The 21,951-nt window shown below is 40.2% G+C and overlaps 2 protein-coding genes across 8 annotated transcripts in view; one reads left to right on the top strand and one right to left on the bottom strand.

The window, feature by feature from the left end:
* ap1g1 (adaptor related protein complex 1 subunit gamma 1) overlaps positions 1-21,623 on the bottom strand; it is a 24,582-nt gene extending 2,959 nt beyond the window's left edge. The window contains exons 1-24 of one of the 5 annotated variants that reach the window (XM_031324351.2): positions 21,438-21,623; positions 14,810-15,013; positions 14,549-14,673; positions 14,163-14,304; positions 13,889-13,985; positions 11,552-11,628; positions 11,146-11,154; positions 9,484-9,579; positions 8,983-9,063; positions 8,794-8,892; positions 8,654-8,709; positions 8,442-8,555; positions 8,197-8,337; positions 6,411-6,465; positions 6,055-6,177; positions 5,845-5,934; positions 5,582-5,706; positions 5,347-5,451; positions 5,055-5,196; positions 4,131-4,257; positions 3,822-3,926; positions 3,471-3,631; positions 1,759-1,857; positions 1-1,594 (exon numbers count right to left, since the gene is read on the bottom strand). The exon at positions 1-1,594 is cut by the window's left edge and continues 2,958 nt beyond it. In XM_031324351.2, coding sequence (XP_031180211.1) covers positions 1,493-1,594; positions 1,759-1,857; positions 3,471-3,631; positions 3,822-3,926; positions 4,131-4,257; positions 5,055-5,196; positions 5,347-5,451; positions 5,582-5,706; positions 5,845-5,934; positions 6,055-6,177; positions 6,411-6,465; positions 8,197-8,337; positions 8,442-8,555; positions 8,654-8,709; positions 8,794-8,892; positions 8,983-9,063; positions 9,484-9,579; positions 11,146-11,154; positions 11,552-11,628; positions 13,889-13,985; positions 14,163-14,304; positions 14,549-14,673; positions 14,810-15,010 — 2,472 coding nt within the window. In that variant the 5' untranslated portion in view covers positions 15,011-15,013; positions 21,438-21,623 and the 3' untranslated portion in view covers positions 1-1,492. Of the gene's footprint in view, positions 1,595-1,758; positions 1,858-3,470; positions 3,632-3,821; positions 3,927-4,130; positions 4,258-5,054; positions 5,197-5,346; positions 5,452-5,581; positions 5,707-5,844; positions 5,935-6,054; positions 6,178-6,410; positions 6,466-8,196; positions 8,338-8,441; positions 8,556-8,653; positions 8,710-8,793; positions 8,893-8,982; positions 9,064-9,483; positions 9,580-11,145; positions 11,155-11,551; positions 11,629-13,888; positions 13,986-14,162; positions 14,305-14,548; positions 14,674-14,809; positions 15,014-21,437 lie in introns of those variants that run through there. The other 4 variants (XM_031324352.2, XM_031324353.2, XM_035999577.1 and 1 more) reach the window with 4 other exon arrangements.
* The window catches only part of LOC116067776 (zinc finger protein 821), a 19,296-nt gene continuing 18,929 nt past the window's right edge, over positions 21,585-21,951 (top strand). For 2 of the 3 annotated variants that reach the window (XM_031324357.2, XM_035999582.1), the window contains exon 1: positions 21,585-21,736. In XM_031324357.2, coding sequence (XP_031180217.1) covers positions 21,733-21,736 — 4 coding nt within the window. In that variant the 5' untranslated portion in view covers positions 21,585-21,732. The remainder of the gene's footprint in view (positions 21,737-21,951) is intronic. The other variant, XM_035999584.1, reaches the window with a different exon arrangement.

Raw genomic sequence — 21,951 nt, forward strand, 5'->3', positions numbered from 1 at the left:
TATGTTTTTGTCAAAACGAAGACAAAAAGACATTGCAGACCGGTATTAGTGCGTGACTGATTATTAACTTATGATATATAGAAGTGAAAAATTGACCTTATTAAATGAAGTGATATACCAATTCAAATCCATCAAGGGCCATTTCCCTCCGATTGAAAACACAATCAGCACACAAGCACACTTACAAACGAAGCTCATAGAGAACTCAATAGTTCAGGGGCTTTTATCTAGCCAAGTCAGAAAGGCACATCACTTTGATATCAGGCATAAATACTTAAGTCAAATTACTGCAGAAATAAAACATACTTTCACAAAAATAGTGCCAATAAGATGAGCATCCCCATCAAAGAAGACAGCTATGAGAAAGAGACTTGAGGGGGAAAAAAGCATTCAGTGCATGTAACTACATTCATAACAAGCGTCATTTACATGTATGTGCATGGTGACTAAGTTCAACCAGGTTAAAACAAATCTGAAATGTATTTTAAATTGCTAGCTCGACTGTGAAGACAGATGCAGGAAAACTTTAAACGCAGATCTCCAACACAAATGTAATCAGCTTATCTTCAGATAACTTTCGGGCCTGGATTATATCCATCCTAATGAATGAACCTATTCAAACTATGCAAAGCAATTACCTGTTGAATTTATTATACAGATCTACCAACTACAGATGACATGATTTTAGGAGAGCTGTGGGAAATCTCTGAAAGTAGCCACAGGTGATCAAACTGGGCATACTACCAGAACCAAAAATTCCCCTCCGAGCTTGAGTCGGGGTGTGATTGTGATCCTATCAATGCTCAAACATGCTTTAAGCAAATTAATGTAATTCAAAATGAATACAACTCTCTGACAAGTTATATCACTCATTATGCAGAGTCAAAAAAGGAGGTATCCAAGAAGTTTATGACTGCACTAAATAGACCTTTCAAAGCTTTTTCTTCTGCCATCAAACAAAGGTTCATATCAAAAAAACCTGAATGCAAAGCCAATCATAAATATCGATGGAGCAAGTGTTTCAACTGCATTTTAGCTTTAATTATAAATCAGAATAAAACTATGGTTACTGCAGTGCTCATAGTGGGCAACACTTGTTTCTCTACAATGACTTGAGAGGGTAAGTGTGCCACAGTAAATGGTGTGCATATGTGCTTTTGTGGGTGGTAATGGTGCTGGGTGGAGGGTGTATGTGGAAAATAGTACTACTACACAAAAGACATCATGGAAACCAATTAAGAAAGAAAAGAGAAAGTTAATTGATTGATATGTTTTCCCAATTATTCTGGTGATGTCAATAGTCAATAGGGTCTTCGTAACGTCTGTATTTTTCTCCTGTGTTAGATGCTCTGCTGCTTCCCATGCAACTCGAGGGCAGCGGACTGCAGTGACGTCACAGGGGGATCCGTTGGAAGAAAGGAGGGAGGTGAAAGGAAAATCGTTTTCATAGTTCCCTTGGTGGGGGGCTTTTAAGAACAACAGAAGCAGCTCATCACTGCCAGGACTGAGGGGGGAAGTTATTAACCTCAGCCAGATCTTGCACAGGCGAGCCTTTGAGGGTGTACGTCAGCTTGATCCTCATTCGTAGCTGTTGCTGAAAATTTTGTGAGGATGATGTTTATAAATGTTTATAAAAGAGGAAATTCTTGCAAATCATTTGAGACTGCACAGGTCTTAAATGTAGGCTATGTGCGCTTCAAAAGGACGAAATAATAAAAATCAAAAACAATTTGTCCAACTCAAAAAGGGCAAACTCACCTTCTGTGGGTTGAGGACTCTGATGACCTGTGTGACAGTTCCCTGGTTGAGTGCTGGGACAACATTACTGCTAGGGGAGAGGAGCTGCAGCTGGAATGTCTGACAAACAGAAAGGGGACACTATGTTAGATGAAAATTTGATGGTACTCAGTATTTTTCCTCGGTTTGTGGAAGATTTAGGTGCGCGTATCTGGTGGGGGGTTTTGGGGTCCTCCAAGAAAATGTTACGTTTTTCAATTTAAAAAAAATGCAATTTCACCATGCATTTTGTCTCTTTGCGGGTTTTTGCTTCTCTTTGTAATCGTGTTGTGTCTCTTTTTGGTCATTTGTTTTTTTTGGGGGGTTGTTTGGGGTCTCTGTGGTCATTTGGCGTCTCTTTGTAGTCGGTTTGTGTCCCTTTGTGGTAGTTTTGCATCTATTTTTCACATAATTTTGGACCATTACTATACCATATCTGTGTCTAAAACGTTGGAAAAGATATAGCAGAATATACATAAATAACACTCAAAGACACTTAAAAGATTAAAGACAAAACTTGCTAAAGAAGTTCACTGGGGACCAACTACAGTCATTAGATCTGAGAAAAGATTAATTCGGCTTAGGTGCTGCCCAAAACAGCTCGGGTGCTGAAAACCCTGTACTCATGAAGAAATGGGGTCATTACAGCAGCATAAAATAGTGACCCTCACATTGATTATACACTGACCACAATTGATGGATCTTCAGTTCAAATGACTCAACTGTAGTTTTTTTAATTTGTTGATCAGATAATGTGATTGAAAAATAAGTGACGAAGGAAAATAAACAGCAAACTGTTATCGTTGCCCGATCAATATTGGCTGCCAGATCTCCCTGACAAACATGTCTATTAAAGCTTTAGCTTATTTTCTTTCCAGCCAAACAGACTCGGGATGGCGTCATTGACAATGATGGGACTAATGCAGTGAGCTCAGACAACAGTATCTTTGGTCTGCCTGGTGAATACTGGAGGCCTGTAATAGCTAAAAGCTAACTAAGATTTTCAAAGCTAGTTACTTAAAAACACGCTTAAAAAGGTAATTTCTTTGAATGGTTTATGATTTCCTATGTCCTGTTTAAACCAACATAATTAGATGTCAATTCTAGACTACAGAAACAACGGCCGAGTAGACCAGTAAAATAGCATATTACTTTTAAAATCTGTAGCTATTAGTATAGATAAACACTTTATTTTTGAGTAGTTGAGCCCAACTTTCAGAATAACACGTATAACAAACATGAGATGAAAAGTGGTGGCTTTTACAGCATCTCTTGCACAGGAGATTTAAAAACAGCAACAACAACAAAAAATGGACCGAGAGCTTTGAATTGGTATTGGTCCCAAAAGTCAAAGTATTCCTAAAATAAATCAGAATTAACAGAAATAGTTAAAGCTACTGTAGACAGTAGAAATTAGCATATCAAAGAGATGAAACAGACATTATATAAATGATTATTTTCCACTAGTACTGACTGGCTTAAAAGTTAGCCGTGTTTCCAGGTTCATGTAGGTTCTGCATACATGATGTACACATCAGTGGCACTGCACGTTATTAAATCTGCAATGCAAAACTGTAGGACATTCACATTGTAATACAACACAGGAAACGTATTAGTAATGAACACTATTATGCATGATTAGGACATATTAAAATTCAGCCACTTAATTTGATTGTCAGATTGTGCCTGCTTACCTTTGGTACTGCAGCCTGAAAAACAAAGTCTGTCATATCTGCCTCTGTTGAGTTGGAAGCATGGATAGTGATGACGGCGATGTTCGGATTGGGATTGGCTCTCTCAAATGTGAAGTCTATTTTCAGACCATTTTTGTTGTATGCCGTCATAGGAGGAATAGCTATAAAGAGATTTCAGAGGAGCAGACCGTAAAAAGATTTAAAGATATGATAACTAACATTTCATAGGATGGGTCATGGTAATCAAAGAAAAGAAAAACACAATGACCAGGTGCTTTAATACATAAGGACAATACCACAAATTACTATATATTTGGGAGCAGATGATCAAGGGGATCAACAGACTCTCACCTGCAGCTGCAATGTCATTAAACAGGGGCTGTGAGGAGAGGCCATCCATGAGGAAAGAGGGTTGGGAAGTGGGCACAGAGGAAGCAGGAGCAGGGGCTGGGCCGCCTGGAAATAGGGGACAGCAACACACAAGGGTTTCTGTTCACTTTTTCATGCCAACACCAAACAGTGCCAGCAGTATGTTACTGCTGAACAGGAGCAGACAGGTTGGACAGCACATTCACACTGGTGGCAAACAAGTTTATACCAGGTCCTTGCTCTGCTTTGCTTTAAAAGGGGTAATAGAGAGTTTTAAGGAGAGCATCCTACCACTTAGCGAGAGGTCGCCCAGCAGATCAAGCAGCTCTCCTCCAGCTGAGGCAGGCTTGGTGGGCATCGTGGTCTGGATTACTGGTACCACATCATTACCACCCAGCAGGTCTAACAAATCATTAGCCTGGGGAACGAGGACAAAATGTAAACAATGATAAAATACCTGCTATATCTATGTATACATATAATATATAACTTTATTGCCTGTGCATTCGTTACTTTATTTGCATTTTACATCAACGGTAGTGCCAGTTCCAACATTTTCCACGGTACCGCTTCACTGTTTTTATGAAAAAAACAACAAAAAAAAAAAACACATAAAGGCTGCTTTGATTGGCCATAAGCAAACAGCATGATACTTAATACTAAAAAAACAAATATATATAACTTTTTACCTCGTCAAAACAAACTAGTGCTTGTGAGCTTCTCTTTCTCTGGTTAGCTCATCACTCAATCAATTACCACAATGAGAGCTAGATACTACAACGTTTAAATACTCCCCTTTTTGTGAAAGTTTAATCACCTTAAAAGATGACTGTTATTTCAATGTTAAATAAACCAAAACCCAGAAAAAAGTGTAAGGAGGGCGGGAGAGCTTGTATGAGGCAGAGGCACGAGGAGGTCAAAAAAGAAAGACTGAAGTAAGAGACTCTGAGACGATATATATTCAATTTGAATGAATAATTATATATTTTTATTCTGTTAGTCTTTCCATTTATTGAAGTGTTACAGTTAAGGAAGGCTGTGTTAAGTTGCCTTTTCTGTATTATTTTTATATTACATGTGGGCCATCCCAAATGTACTTAGGCCACATAAATTAGGGGATTTGTGGCCCATGCGGTCAGTTCTTAAAAATAACAGCATCTATCCCTGGTATGGTCTTTAATTTCTTCACAATAAAGTAATTAAAACTGTCCTCACCTGGTTAACTGGCTGGGTGACAGGTGGTAGATGTTTTGGTTCCACAACAGAGGGCTCTGTCTCCCCATTTGTCTGTACAATCTCTGTGGGGCCATTAGAAGCACTTTTCTCCATAATGGGCATTCGCTCTAGGAGAGCTGGCCTAAAGTCCGGGAACAAGCAAGGAATAAGGAAGGAGACAAAAGTGGAACCAAACTCAACCACTGGAGGAAACGTTTTTATCTACCAACTGGTACAATGTGATTTGAATAATGGGATTGTAATTTTTTAGTAGAGTGTAATGCAATTTCACCTCATGTGGTCGTATTTCTTGAAAAGTGCATTGTACTCCACAGCTCTCTGCTGAAGCTCCACATCGATGCTACTGCCATAAATCGAAACCACCTTCTTGATTCGGCTAAAACAAAATTTGCAGGTTAGAAAAAGGGGGGGGGGGGAGAGTATCATTGGTAATGGCTAGTAAACTTTATCACCCACGTTTGCAAAGCTTTAAAAGTATAGGATGGGTCTAAAAGGCCATTACTAACTTAACACTGCTGAACCGAGTAGACAGCTTCATGATGGCGGTAAGGGAATAACCCCGGGTCACAGGTGTGGACAGGTTGGACACCAGGAGGCCTTCCAGCACATCCAGAACTTCATCCTCAGTCACCTTAGATCAAAAGGAAGAAATGAAAACTGATGACCTAGTGTTTCTCTCAAGTTTGAGGTTTGTGCATAGTGTGGTCTTCAATTTGTGCGTTTGTGTCCATGTGTGTGTGGTGTTTGGCTGGGATTCTTCCAGGTGTACCTGGATGGGCTCCTCCTCCTCACACTGTCCAGATACTAGCAGGTCCCCGTACTCTCCTATGCACCAGGACGCCACCTGCACTAGAGGTTGCTACAGAACACAGAGAGAAACACAAGTCCACTCTGAGCAACTCTTAAGCTAGTATGACTGTATGCTTCAAAAGACAGATGTCCCAAATCTAGTCATGACCCAAACCAGAACTGCTCTGACCTGTGAGATGTCATCCAGGAGTGCTTTGTATAGTCTCTGTACTGTGTAGGCATGCATCTCCACACTGTTGGTGATGAGCTGGATGAGGTTGGGAACAGAATCGTCTCGCACATAGCTCCCTGCCTGTAAGGATGAGCAGAGATGTCGATGAGAAATGCTAATTAATATCAAATACTAATTTGTACGTTTCCAGTAAAACTAAAGCAGCGTTGGCTTCGAAGGTTTTATTACCAGATTTGATCAGATCATCAGAGGTTCTCAAGGTAATACTTTTATTATTATGCACACTGAGAATCAATTCCAACCTACAAGCAAAAGGCATTAGATGCACTGGAGTGTTTTTGTTATATACGTACTGTTGTCAGGACTCTCATAATGGTGTCTATGTGCCATCTTTTCGACGGGGCATACCTGTAACACGATACATTGATTAGTTCCAGCAGTGGAGTGAAGAAGAATCATTAACATGCTAACCCCTATTTTCCACCGGGACCCCAGGGAGCAATCGTGACCATTTAAGTCAATGCTTGATATTCCACCAGCCACGAGGCGGCGTGCCTAGAAGCGTGATGGAAGCAGCTCTCCGCTCCGTTAAAGATACGTGCCAGGTCTATTTTCATGCGAGCCGCAGAGCGTTATGACAGCCGGACAGGAAGTGAAAGAGCGAGAGCATCCAGTCAATTTACCAAAAGACACCCCCCAATATCGTACATGTCTCCTCTACAATACCATGGGCAACGAAAGATTCATCTTGGAGGAAAAACATAATAGACATCCAAATCCTTTTTAGAAGGACAACGTGAGAAAAGAGAAAGCATTGAGTTTAATTGGAATGGAGTGCTTGGAATGGAAGGTAGATACTAGCTAATAAACACATGATTGTTCTTTCAAGTCCTTGTAAAGACAATCAAATCTGCGAGTCAGGCAGGCAAGACGCTCCGCTTCTCTCCAGGTGTGGTATGGCGCGTGGCGAAGGACGGAACCGAAACAGCGGCGCAGCCGGAACGCGTCCAGTGGAAAATCAGGGTAAGTTATCCAAACACTTTACAGCCGGGAGACAAAAGCTGTCAGAAAATAAATGGTATCATCATGGTCTGTCAGACGATGGATCACTCATTTTATCATCATTCAGCATTTCAATGTTCGCCATCCCGTCCACTGTGGTACCACAAACAAACTTGATGCATGTCAGAGTATGTTGTATACTGTTCTCTGTAACACTACAGGGGATTTATGGCGTTTTTCCATTACGTGGTACCTGCTCGACTCGCCTCGACTCTACACGACACACTGTGCGTCCGTTTTCCATTGCAGATTTTAGTACCGCCTCAGCGTGGCTGGTCGTTATGCTTACGTATCGATGCACACACCAGCGCACAAGTATAAACATCAGGCCACTTGAGTTTGTTTTACAGTTCTGTGGAGGCTCCACGCAGAGCTTTCGCCGTAGCCTGTGTAGCCTATGTAAAAGTGGCCTGATGTTTATACTTGTGCGCTGGTGTGTGCGTGGAGCCGGCCATGTGTGTGTGTAGTTAGGCTACGGCGAAAGCTCTGCCGGAGCCTCCGCAGAACTGTAAACAAGCGGCGCCGCAGTAAACTACTGTGACCTAACGCGACACACACACAGAACGTCGAAGATGTGTGTTGCCAGAAGACACATTTTGTTTCAAATTAAGCTGGAGGCAGCAAAAAAAAAAAAAAAACAGCTGGCTAAACTGCTTAAAAATAGCGGGTTTGTTCACGTCACCTTTTCGGCTCGCCTCAGCTCGCTTGGAACCTCGACTGAGGAGGTACTAAAAAAAGTACCTGTTAGCAGGTACCTTTTTTCGTTATGGAAAACCAAAAAAGGCGAGTAGAGTCGAGGCGAGTCGAGCTGGTACCATGTAATGGAAAAGCGCCATTATTCCCTCTTCACGAGCTGAAATTAAGTCTACATGTAGATAATCCATGCAGATAGTTACTTTTAACAGGTTCTTGCAACATAGACCTCTGTTCTTTTGTGCTAAGAAAGAAAAATGAAAAGCTGAAAAACTATTTTGGAGTCTTGCACACGACAAGGTCACACAGGATGTGTATCAAATAATTACAAAGCAGCTGAGCACAGGTGTAAGGTGTAGTGAAGTCTATGTGTCAGTGCCATACTTCTCTGCAGCTAGAAAGACTCCGGATGCACAGTCTGCTTTGAATTCCGGGTCGCAGGAGTCCAGGAAGTAGAGCAGCTCTTTCATCATGCCTCTGATGTTGTTGCCGTTCACCAGGGCGAAGCTCAGTTCCATGGCACGTCTACACAACAATGAAAAGTAGACATGGACAGGTCAGAAACAATACAGCTAAATAGTAAGGAAATTTAAATTGTAGTTTAAGTAATGTGTGCACTTGTGAATCACCTCTTAATGGACACATCCAGGTCTTTTAAACAATCCACAATGGTGCTCCGATGCCTCTGCACTGCATTATGGTCTGTCTGTACCGTCTTTAGTAGAGATGTCAATGCCACGTATCTGGAGTTGTGAGTTTAATTAATGTTACCATCAGGAATTAATAAAGATTTTCGATGACTCAACGTGTAAAAGGTCAAGTACTGTAAGCAAACAATTACCTTATATTTTTGTCATTGTTAAGAAGGAAGCGACCGAGTATGTTAATGGCCAAGACCTGTAAGTTAAAAGGCATTTAGGCAAGAAAAAGAAAAGAAAATTAAATCAGACCAAATGTTTTCTTTGTATTAAATTAACTCACCCTCAGTCCACTTTCAGACTTGATGTCCATTATAGTCAGCACAGTCTCGTAGAGAATTGCATTGCCTACATTTTTACTCGTCTCTGTGTTCGTTGCAACCTGTAAGCACAAATAAAATGCATTTGTTTGAAAATTACACTCACGCGAAGAAGCTTTTGGCCAAAAACAGTGATTATGTTTAATTCTAACCTGTGCAAGAATGTCATTCATTGCTTCACTGGAGTCATCATCACTCTTGCCTAAAATTCGCAGTAGTCTCAATATCCGCACCTAAGGAAAGAAAGAAACAGTCCAGTTGACTTGACAAGTGTGATGGAGTTTATTGATCCCCACAGGTAAATTCTGGTTTCTCTTGCCGCACCCTTTGCTTGCTGCCGGTCTGTTGTCATTTTGGTCCTTTTTCAATGGCACAACTTTAGCCTGTTTTACCTGTAGATGTGCCATTTAATACTTCAATCGTCTGTTAATCTGACTGTTAACTCCCTTTTTTTTTTAATGACACAACAGCTTTAAATATCCCTTTCATTTCTTTTGATATTTCTGTTCTGATGAAATGCAGTTGATGCTGTGCCAACACCACAAGTTTTGATCATGGTTGCCGTTGGTACGGCACAGCACAAAAAAATCAAGCCAAATAAAAATCTGCACTTACAATAGAGGGTACTTGCATCAAAAAAGAAGGAGCTTTACCTGCAGGAAAGGGTCACTTATGCCGGACACATCATGTTCAGGAGAGTATCCAGACATGATTAGGTTCTTCAGGATTCTCACCAACTGTGGAACCAGCTACAAAAAGACCAACAACAGAACAGAAAAGGAGAGGTGTCACAGTACTTTGTGTAGACCTCTCACATTTTCTACTTTTCCTCTTCTACATATAACATTTTTCTTCATTAACTTTTAAAATGATTACTTTCTCATTTACAGTGGCAGCCGGCCAGGTTGGGATTTTTGCTTACTGAGGTAATGTGGTTAAAAGATGGGTGATTGAATTGCCAAATTTTTGAAGATGTGAAATCAAAACGTTGATCGTACAAAAATATTAGGATAGGACATTTGGCTTTGAGAGAAAAAAAAAAAAAAAAATCTGCATTCACACTTTTGAACGTCGCTAAATAAACAGACGTATATTTCAAACTAAAGTTTAATTCAATGCCAACAAAAATGGAATTATATTAAGATAGGAAACATCTCTCATCACAAAAAAAACAAAAACAAAATCTGTGTAATTTTCATCTCTCTTCTAAAACTGGGTATCAAAATGTAACCTTAGAGAAACACTCAACACTTGGGAAACAGTTTGATGTCTTATCCAGCATTAAATTAGAAGATTAGGCATCATTTTCATTCCAGAATAGAGAAAAGTGTAGGATGCATTAAGCCTAAATAACAAAGACTGCTGCAGAGAAACTGCGAGCCCAGTTCTGGAAAATTCTATGTTGGTCACTAGGGCTGCTCCCTCTTAGTCGATTAGTCGACTAATCGGTCGTTTTGGTCTTAGTCAACTAAGATTTCTTTAGTCGATTAGTCATGTTTTATGCTTTTTTCATGCTGAATGACTTATTTCCAAGAAACGTACGAGCACATCTCTGGTAAACACAAGAATTAAAGTGGTGCTTTTGCATGACTCTTTGTGGAGAAACTCAGATTTACAGATCTGTCGATTCAATCAACTAATCGATTAGTCGATACAATTGAATGAGTGTTAGTCGACTAAGAATTTCTTCAATCGAGCACAGCCCTATTGGTCACTAGTTTACAGATGCAGCAGATCTTAGAAGGGGTACTTTTTTCACTTTTAATTTGGTTACATTCTGCTTCCTGTCTTTCTGTTACACCAGACTGAACACGTTTCAGACCAGATTACTTTACAGGATGCGCAGAGATTCAATTAATATAAATCTTCTTCTCTGCTGTGGGTAGGACGACAAACAAGCAACCCAAAATACCAGAGTGGGGACCTAAGACAGTAATATAAAAAATAAGCTACCCTTTAACAGTGACACAAATACAGTGGATATCATCTGTTCCTGGTGACAACACCTGTGGCAATCATGTGAAAACACACCCACCCAACTGTTTTTAAATAGTGATCGAATGAGCTGCATATTAAGCAAAAATGACACTCAAAAGTAGTGAGAAATGTATCTGACAAATGGACCATAAGGTTATTATATACAGTAAAATCCAAAACACTGGTAATGATCACTGTACAAGTTAAGGAAATTAAAATTATAAATTAAAACACAACATGACATTAATCAACACAAATTTGGTTACGTCTGAGGTGAGTGTAAGAAGTGATTACTATTTACAGCATGCACCAGCTATGAGATCAGAATGTACTCTTACCTTCTCATTCTAACACAATGCAGGAATTGTAACCAAGACAAATGACAGAAAAAATATGAGGTAGATGTTAGGGAGGGGAAACTGGAAATCATTCACTTTCAGAGAGCTTAAAATAATATTTAGATCATGAGTATGAGTGGTGGTGCTTCTGGCACAGTTTAACACCTAGAGAAGGAGAGGTACAGCAGCAGTTGAAATACAAGAGGAAAAGACAGTGGTAGGAGATAAGAGATTCAGACATACTTTGAATGTAGAGCAAACCTGTAGCGCAATCCAGTTTAACATGTTTCTCTAAGCTTAGCTATACTAAAAAGGAAATGTGTACGCAAAAACAGAATGAAGTGTGACGTGACAAATGCATAAATAACTACTGTAAGATCCTTTGGGTACGACAATCTGTTTGTACCTTTCTGAAGTGGGCCAGCATGTCGGGACTTCTTTCACACATCTCAGTGAGGAGGACAACTGATGTATGGAGAACACCTGGGGGAAAAGACAAAGTAAAGGTTAAATGAATATTTTTCGAGTTTGTCTAGTTTTGTTCTCACACATCATCACCCAATTGTTACTGGGCATTTAGACCTAAAAAAGGACTATGATGGTGGGTGCCACTGTTTTAGGGGGCTTTCACACCTGCCTCATTTAGTTCGATTCAATCGCACAACAGTTCGTTTTTCCCCTTGGTGTGGTTCGTTTGGGCAGGTGTGAATGCAGCAATCGCACTCAGATGCGCACCAAAAGTGGACAAAACAAGCGTACCGTGACCTTTTTTTTTTTTAGATACATTTTTTATTGTTTTTATATTTTTCAACATACAGAACAGACAAATTCAATTGAACCAGAACAAAAACCCTCTCCCACCCCCACCCTCTGCAGTCTTGAGGAAAACAAAACAAACAAAAATCACACCTTGCCTAGTCACTCTCTTCTAATTCTTGTGATGCTGAGGTCATTAGGTCTGATATTTGTGCTGCTGCGCTTTTCCATAGGTCTATAGTCAATGATTTGGCTTTGTTAATCCTTGCTGTAGAGAGCTCAAGCATAACTATGTCTAGAAAACATGCCAACCACTGTTTTATACAAAGCAAGTGGGGGTACCGTGACCTTCTTGAAGAGGTGGTCTCGGTACACTTTCAAACTAACTCTGGAGCGGTTTGTTTATGGGGAGAACGTGACATGACCTCGAACCGCCCCAACTACTGTATGTGTACTCCACAAGTCTGAGCTAAATGGCTCCTGTAGTCAGATGTGCATTGCAATCTGTGATGTGGCAGAACATGCAAACTGTAGCAACTTGCAAGGTTTCTCACACAGAAATAGACTGCGGTCAAGCTTGCCGTCACTCGCATTTCCGTGCTCAAACCAGCCGCGGCTAAAGTTGGAGACAGACGCAAGCAGAGCCGAGCGAAGTCTTGGTCAGCAGAGCTGACGTAGTAATGTCGCTCGCGAAACAATGTCTGAAAAAATATTTAAATGAAATGAGCTGGACCATGGAGATGCAAGAAATATGCAGTAGTACAGAACACAGGATATTTTCCTGTATTTACTTTCTTGTTCTCACCCCAGACACATCTGACCAATAAGGGCTAGTTGTGATGCATTTTGGTACGCTTGGATTTTTCTGTGTGAAACAAAACCAAACCAATGGGAAAACGCTCCAGTATACAAACCCACAACATCTATGTACTGCATGTACCAAATCACAGACCAGAGGGAATCGGCCATGCTGCTATCAAAATGTGTTTCACGCACATTACAAAACATGTATCAATATCTAGGCTGACCAATCGCACAGAAGCCAAAGTCAGATGTCAAAAATATGATGTACTAGCATACATATGATTAACCGCAGGGGGACATCAGGTGACAGCATCATAAATCTGTAAGATTATCACACAGGCTAGTCATTTCAGAGTGACCTGATCTGAATGTTACAAGGTCGAATAATCATCATCATCATCATCATCATCATCATCATCATCATCTGAGTGACAGCAGTGGAAAGCAGTGGTGGTGAGCACTGAAGCCACACAACAGTCATAGATATGTTATATTCTAACATAATCTAAAATCCATAGTGGCTTTTGGACTTTTGACATTTTTGAAGTAATCAATCTGTAATTTATTTTTTACATGTAAGAGAGTTTGTATAAACGTGAATGTACATTATTCATAAGTAGGGTACATGGTCTAGTTACAATATGCATGATTACTAATCCAACATTTCTTTTGATTTTTGATTATCAGTTTGCATCTGCAAGTCCGGATAGCAATTCAGGACAATGCTTGGTGCATATTTGTTTTTCTTATGGCCATGTCGCCCCATCTTCCATTTACTGTATACATTATTCCATGGTGTACACTGCAGGACAGACAATAATGATCTACAAAAATAGCAAACACACATGCATTTTCAAATGGTTTTATCTGAAGCAGTTACTACTGCATTGCTACACAATGTCAGAGAAGATCAAGTTATTTCAGCAAAAATAAAAACGAATCTCTTTCTGTGACATACTGCATCTCCTCTAAGTGGGGTACACATAGGGCCAGAGTTTATGACAGACTCATTAATTCCACTCACCTCTGCCAAGGACATCACAAAAAAGGACATGTGCTGCCCAGCTGTTCTGAGCAAAGCACTGTAAGTGGCAGGAAATAGGACAAAAATCTGCATTTGTGTAGGACAGGCACACTTCCCCACGAGCCAGCAACTGCATCCTGACAAATTGTTTACACCTACCATGGTTTTTCTCGCTCAGCAGGTTTTTTGTTGCTGGAAGGAACATTTCCATAAGTTCTGGAACCTTCCTGATGACATGAACTGCACACAACGCCGCCTGTCAACAAATATTTAGAAATAAGACACTCAATGAGGAAACGGTCCAACCTTTAACACAACATTTCACTTTCGAGTACAACTGTTCAGCACACGGGCCACATTTTCAATAGTCCACCACATATTTAAAACCCTTCAAGTCATTTATTCATGTAAACATGCCAACAATGAGGCTTACTTTTTTTCTCAAGTAGGAGTTGGATGTTTTGAGCAGCTTCTCGACCTCCCCAGCCAGGTCACGACACATTTCTGAGGAACCCATGCAGCCCAAAGTACACAAGGCCAGGCCCTGGACGTATTGTGTGCTGTGATTCAAGTCACTGTGTTGGGAGAAGAGCGTTAAATGAGCCATGGAAACACAGAAATATAGATTCAAGAAACATTTTGGATGACAGTTCCAGTAGCAGGTAAGGTAGATATTGGGGCTCCAAATTGCCATCACATCATAACTTAAATCACAGGTCATGGATTTTCGTCAAGATTAAATTGCTGTGCATTGCAAAAAAGCAACATCCTTAAAGCAAAACATTAAATATATCCACTGAGGATCTTGCCTCCACTTACTTCTTAATGCAATTTGTCATTAGTAGGTGGACGTCCTGCCTCTCGTCCAACAGCAGCATGGCTCCCAAATAACCTATTCGTTTGTCGGTGAACTTCTGGGACGCAATCAGCTTCAGGCACTCCAGCTGGAAAACAAGTCATCATGTCACAAAACTGTCTACGGCTGTAAGCTTTGTAATAATTATGTCACTGGAAATCCAAACAGCTTCTCCTATTAATTTTGCCCATTTCCAGTCATCTTCCCACCATCACCAAACATACCTGCCCAAAGTGGGCCGGGTAGCCCAACATGTGCATATAAAGTAGCTTTGCCACATTTCTGCAACGGTATGTATTGTCTTCCTCTCTAAAGGAAGAGCGGATAGCAGCGCACTCTTTCTGGATCATCTCACGCTCCTCTGCCTGGGTCCGTGCTGTCCGGATAGTCCGGATCAGCTCCCGCAGTCTGATCGGAGCTGGCATTCTCTGAAAAACATTAAGAAAAGAAACAGATTGGCACTCGTTGCCTTAGGGTTGGCACTAGACTACCATAACAGAAAACAGAAAAGCTACACTTCTAATGTTTCAAGAATATGGTAGTAGGTATAAAAGAAAATTGTTTGCTGACCAGCTGCACTTAAATGTAAATGTTATAGTGCATGTAAACACATTCTCTGGTGTCCAGCCTTAACAAAGGAATTGCCCATTGTTAATAGTTTTTTTTATTAAATTGAGATTTTTCAAAAAAAAAACTTTATGTGCAGATAAAACGTACTTCAACTAAAAAAGTTAAATTAAACCTAAAAAGTCTTACGTGATTTTTGGGAGACAACCCAACTCCTAAAACACCACTGGCAAAAGATATGACAAATAGATGACTATTCCTTTTAGAGTTTGCAAATAGTATTAAAAGTGCAGCAGGAAAGGAGAGCGGCGGGTGAAATTCTATTCCCTGGCGGAGAAGTTTCACACAGGCTTTAAGCCACAGGGAGATGTTTAAATATTTATAAGCACATGCTTAGTTGTGAGATCAAATTGTGTTTACATGTACTGTATATGTACCAACATACAAATAAATTACCATTTAAAAATAGATCTAACAGTCACTATGCTTACTTGTTCTAAACAGGCAACATAGGTATTCTTGAGTAATATCTAAGAAACTTGTTTTTCACAGAATTTAAAATAAACTCTCTAATGGAGCAGGGTGAGGCGTTTTTCTATAAGGGAGTGTATCAGCAACTCTTAAGTAGCCTACCAAGCTAGTATGAATACAGGAAATAAGGCAGGACTGTGGGGAACAATGAGACAGCATTTTATAAATATGTGATTTATATAATGGAATCTATGCATTTAAATTCCCTGTGCCAAACAGGAAGAATCTTCATTTAGGTCCTCTTTGGATTTGTTGAACAATCTCTGTAGCACTGTCATTTGTTACCTGTGTACCTAGATGTTGACATGCAGGTTCTCAACATCTCAATTTCACTTCTAATCCAACTGGAAAGTTATTAATGGTGGCCCCACTACTTAGGAAAAAGTACACTGTGTCTCCCATCTCACGAAGCCTTTTATCTGGTAGCATGCAGTACATAATTAAGCTGCTACAGCAACAGAAACTATGGTAATTATTTGTCGAGCAAATCCATTTTCTCCATCTAACTAGTGCTGAAGTAGACTTGTGGTGGACAGAAACATAAAAGGCATTGAATAGAGCACAGCACATATCCTAAAACCCTAAATTACCCTGAAAAGATCTGATGATGTCAAAATTACGCTGATATACAACCTTTCTCATGAACAATGTAGCCTAATTATTTTAAATGTGAGACTCTATTATATTAGTTTTGTAGTTGAGCGAGTAATTCCTCCAGCTGGCTTGCTTTCATGCTAAGCATCATCGAACACTTCCAAAGGGGAGATTAGATGCTTTCTATTAGCCTGCTGATTTTTCACCTATGATTTTCAACTGCAGTGTAACACCAAAGACAGCTTTGTGTTGTGGCTCTGTGAAACTGTTGTTATCAAAATCGTGTCATAAGCATTTGTCTTATCAAGAAATCATGCTGCTATTGTTCTCACTAGAGCCCAGTCATAAGTCTTATAGAAATCTTACTAGGTCCTGAGCTGGCTAATTGCCAAAGAGCCACTCATGAAAAATCAACTCCAGTAAGAGCGTGCGCCCCATGTAGACTGAGGCCTTTGCAGCGGCCAGGGTTCGAATCCGACCTGCGGCCCTTTGCTGCGTGTCATCCCCCATCTCTCTCCCACCTTTCCTGTCTATCTACTGTCACTCTGAAATAAAGGGGAAAAAGCCCCCAAAAATAATCTTAAAAAAAAAAAAAGTGACTGAAGAATGAGCTTTAAATTAACATAAACTTTATTTTGTCTTAGAAATACTGGGTTTCCCTGACTCTTTTTAGACCTGTATACTGTGGGATTTGCAATATTTTTAACTGAGTGGGAAAAGAGGAAAATCACCATACCTTTACTTATCATTAACTATCACTGTCGAGATCAAATGGAATTCTTTGTAACTATGCCAGTTGACTGAGAAAAACAAGGATCCAGACATGGAGTGAATGAGGGCAACCTTTGTTGCATAAGGTGGTGGTTTGTAGAGAATCTAAGAATTTACTGTGATCAAAGAGGAATGGGGAGGGTGGTCAGACAAGGCCACACTTTAATAAAGCCAGAGATCTACTGTCTGTTTTAACACCATTTAAATTACATGAGCTGAATGGACCTAATGTTGGGCTCCATACATCATGACTCCTCCTCTCTTGCTGTGCTTATGTGTACTGTACATTAGAGAAGATAAATCCAGCCTCAGCTAAGAGCTGATTGAATTAAGGTCTTGCAGTTGCAGTACAACGGCACATTCTTCAAGACACATATTTCTTATAATCCATAATTGCCATTACTTTTTTGTGCCGTTACTATTTCTGGGAAATGGAACAGTATATTTAGTTTAAAAGACAAAACTTAAAGGAGGGATTGAACACATTGTACGTGGATTAGAAAGACCACAGGATGGAGAGTCTTGAGCTTATTCAATAGATTGGCAGCAACAACCCTGGGTTCACTTACCAAGGTTAGCTTTACTCAACTTTACTACAGAGACAAAAAGTGAACTGCTCTGCTGCCATACTTTCCTATGGGTGTACTTTGCATGTACTATGAGAGTTCATAACAAGCTTTTACTCTAGAGAGTTGGAGAGCCAGCCCAGATCAGCTTTTAGGGCCTGACAACCAGCAACAAGCAAAAAGCATGCCACACCTCCTTTATACCATAGGGAGCAGTCAACCTGAAGTCTGAGACATCATACGAGAAGCATTAAGAGATGCAACATTGTTTTACATTAGAGTACTGAACACCATGAGGAATTTGTTAGAAAGTGAAAACAGATTCAATATCCACTACTATCTCTTGGGAAGGAGTTGCAGTTAAACTAGACAAAAAGACCATCAGACGGATGAAAGATAAAGATACAGAGCCAACACTGGGGAGAAGCATTTTCCCTACTCAATTTGCCAAGCTATTGTTACCTGCACTTCGTCTCTTTACTCTCCCTCTGTTTCTTAGTTGTGCACTCAGATGTTAGAAATGAAATAACATCAACTAGGGCTGTCCTCGACTAAAGAAAATCTTAGTCGACTAACACTTATATGATTTTGTCGATTAATCGATCAGTTGATGTAATCAGCAGAGCTGTGCTCTTTGAGAGGTGGTTAAGACTAGAAAAGCACAATATAAATGTAGTTAATGAACCATCTGTAAAACTGAGTTTCTCCACAATTAATCCTGCAAAAGCACCACTTCAAATCTTGTGCTTACCAGAAATGTGCTCATAAGTTTCTTGGAAATGAGTAATTAAGCATAAAAAATGACTCATCAACTAAAGAAATCTTAGTCGACTAAGACCAAAACGACCGATTAGTCGACTAATCGACTAAGAGGTGGCAGCCCTAACATCAACAGAGACCACTCTATTCCTTCTTAAATTACCAACTCTATGTTACCAGCTGTGCAGAGCAATACATAACTGATCATTCCACTTACATGCACAACAAGGAAGAGATAAACATGCAAAAATAAAAATGAAAAAGAATCTGTATTGTGTAAGTTTGAACATGTTTTTATACCCTGCTTCCGACATACACAGTCAAATGTTGGATCCTGTACCTTTGTAGAGAATAACACATGTATTTGATAGTCAAAATATTATGAACAATGTTTCACATCTTTTTGGGTAGTCCACGCCAAATAAAGTAGTAAGCTTGTGAATACAACGACCCACCTTCAACTTCCTACCAAGGTCGACTATGGTATGCAGGCCTATGTGATTTAACTTGAAGTATATGTGCAAATCCTGGTGCTCATTAGAGACGGCCGAGAGCCATTAGTGAGCTTAATACTAACTTTTTAGCTGAACCGATAGGGGCTTTGCAGTTGCTCAACAGATCTCAAACCAACAACTGAATGCATCATGGCGTTGGAAGGAAGAACTAGTTGTGTGCAAACAAGGATTCATGTCCTTAGCCCCAGCCATCATTTCTGTACTTCCAAGATGTAGGCTCAGTTAAGGCCGTTTTACAGTCGCTGTAGCCGCGCTCGCGCGCACCAATGTGACATCAAAATGACGTAGATCTCGCTGGTAGCCCAGGATTTTGAGTGCGCGACCAGACTATTTTTTTCAGCGGCGCGCGACAAAGCGGAAACAGGAACATGAATGAGCTTGAGAGCAACCGGATGCCAGGACTCTCAGAGTGACTGCTAGTCTCTCTTGTAAACTTACTGGGTTAAGATGAGTTCTTTTATGGCGAATGAAAGGCTTGATCCAACGAAGTAGGTCATCGAATCAAATCGAAGCATTGACGTCAATGATGCTGCCAGTTCTGCCGTTGTTTACCTTTTTGTTCTTCTTCTAGTCCGTAGAAATAGCAAAGTCGATAGCCTTTCCTCATTAGCGCCACCTCTGTTCAGGAGAAGACTGCAACTAGTTTGCGACCACCACGCGGGAGTATAAACAGTTACGGCGCTCCCATGACGTCACACTGGCGCTCGACAGCGGCGAGTATACCCCACATTTTAACCTATACAAATGTTATTTATTTGGCTGTTAGGTTGCAAACTAGTCAGCTGGCAAATCAAGCAAAGCAACAAACACTAGGGCTGAAAAACAGTACAGTACTTTCTCCAACACTAACTTTGTGGGTCTGCTGGCACTATGAGGGAGTAAACAATAAATGAAAAATGTGTGAGATTAACAATCAACTATTGTGCAAGTCAAATGTATTATCCAGACAGTGACAAAGCTCACGATATACTATGATTGGCTATCTAGCAAACTGACAATATTGAAATGCAGTTTAAAACAAATCAAATAATACAAAGAACTCTTCTGATGTTAACACACTTCAGTCTTTTTGAGAACCTTCAGACAAACCTAGGAGCTAATTCAATTCACAGTGAGACTGATTTGTAAGCACAGTGGCAATACAAGTATGAATGTGATGCTGTATTGTCTGATTATTAAATGCTACAGTAAAATAAAGCTCTACTTATTGCACATGCTCAAGTAGGTATTATACCATCAAAGTTAGTCACAAAGGCACTGTTGGCAAGCTAAAGGTAAATGGTTTTAAGTAAGGCCATATCTGTCCTGTTTCAAGAAGCAGTCATTCTGTTATTACACTAAATGATTTAACATCAAATGGACAACTTTGGATTCTGTTGAATCCTGGATATTGTTTCACCATTGGTTAATATTAAACTGTGTCCTGTCACACAGTGTTTTTTGGAATAGCACTTCATAAATCTTTCAAAGCTATCACAAAGGGATGTGACAAAAATGTACAGGAATCACCCAAACTGTACGTCACTCATTTGATCACTTCCTACTTACAGCTGACTTCCTTAACGTGAACCCGCAAGTTATTTTTATGAAAACTGGTCTTCCTCAGATGATGTATAGGCATTATTAAAAGGCGTGTATATTAATGTTACCTTCTTATTTAAAGGCGTTGTCAACACCCAGTAACAAACTTATGAAACTAGAGCAAAAAGGAGTCCACGTCCTTAACAAGCTAAGCTAGCTATCGTTAGCTTCCTGGATATGTAAATGCAACGTTGACTTATTGTTTAATTGTTTACAATTTGTTAAAGGTTAGGAAAGTCTGATGCCATTACAAAGCTTTGAGGCAAACGTCAAATGCGTAAGGTTAACAAGCTAACAACAAGCTAACACGAGTATACTAGTATTTTCAGTGAAAGGCAACATATTAGGTTGACACTACAGCAGTAGCTTCACCTTGGCTGACATTATTCGTTAAATGGAGGTTTATATCAACACCATTAGAGAATATTGTCGAACTGAGACGATAGGCCACTACAGGCTGGGCATGACACCTGAATCTGATCGCCGATTGATCAGGACATGATGCAGTTTAGGCCTTCTTGAAGCATTTGGATCCTTGAGTCCTCTATGGCGTTAGCTAGCTAATTTACCTGACCACTTATTTGCTTCTCTAGTACCTAGTCCGAATACTACGTTATCTGAACTAAATGGCAAACAATAAGTAGCTAGCTAGGAAGATATAAAACAAAGTTGACATTACGTGTTGTCACGATGATTTGTGGACAACCACTCCAAATAAATGGCTATTGAGCTACACATCCCTAGCCCAGCAGGTAGTTAGCAAGGATGCAGCTATAAGGCTATACTAACCATGCTAGCTATCTTAGCTGCTGACAGGCACAACCCCGGTGCACTGAGGGCTGCGACTTCCTATGCAGCGCCACAGTGAGAGTTGTCAACGTAGATACAACCAAACCACTGACGATTACTCACACGTAAAGACATTTTCATATATTTCTGCCGACATATTATTCTTAGAATATACTTACTAGCCGTAATGATGCCAGAAAATAACTGGAATCGTCTCTATTAGCAATGGAGGGAGGAACACACTAGACATGCAAAATGGTGGCTATTCCAGCCTCAGCACATCTACCGCAGGCGGAGGGTTACAATGACATATCCCAGAGGTTCGTGAAAGAAGCGCGGACTGGCTCCCGGCGGCGCACAGAGCCGAAGTTTATCATCATCGTACAGTAACGTTAGCTTGTAGTAGAGGACTTCTTCACAGTCTGTGCCTCTGCCAGAGACTCCCACCTGATATGCCAGTGCTCACTGGACACCATGGGTAATCGTTAAATTATGTCTTCATGATGATGAGAGATGTATGGTTGCTGTCTAGCTAGTAAGCTTCTTCTCGTCCATCGTTCTCGCATTGACTATAAAGGGCTTCGGCTTGTTATCTTAAGCCAGCTAGCTAAGGTTATCTCATTGATCTCATAAACTGATTGACTCCAAGTAATTTTGTGTAACATAGTTTACAGTTTGAGCATTATGGCATAT

Source organism: Sander lucioperca, chromosome 3 (assembly GCF_008315115.2).
Source record: "Sander lucioperca isolate FBNREF2018 chromosome 3, SLUC_FBN_1.2, whole genome shotgun sequence".
Lineage (NCBI taxonomy): Eukaryota > Metazoa > Chordata > Actinopteri > Perciformes > Percidae > Sander > Sander lucioperca.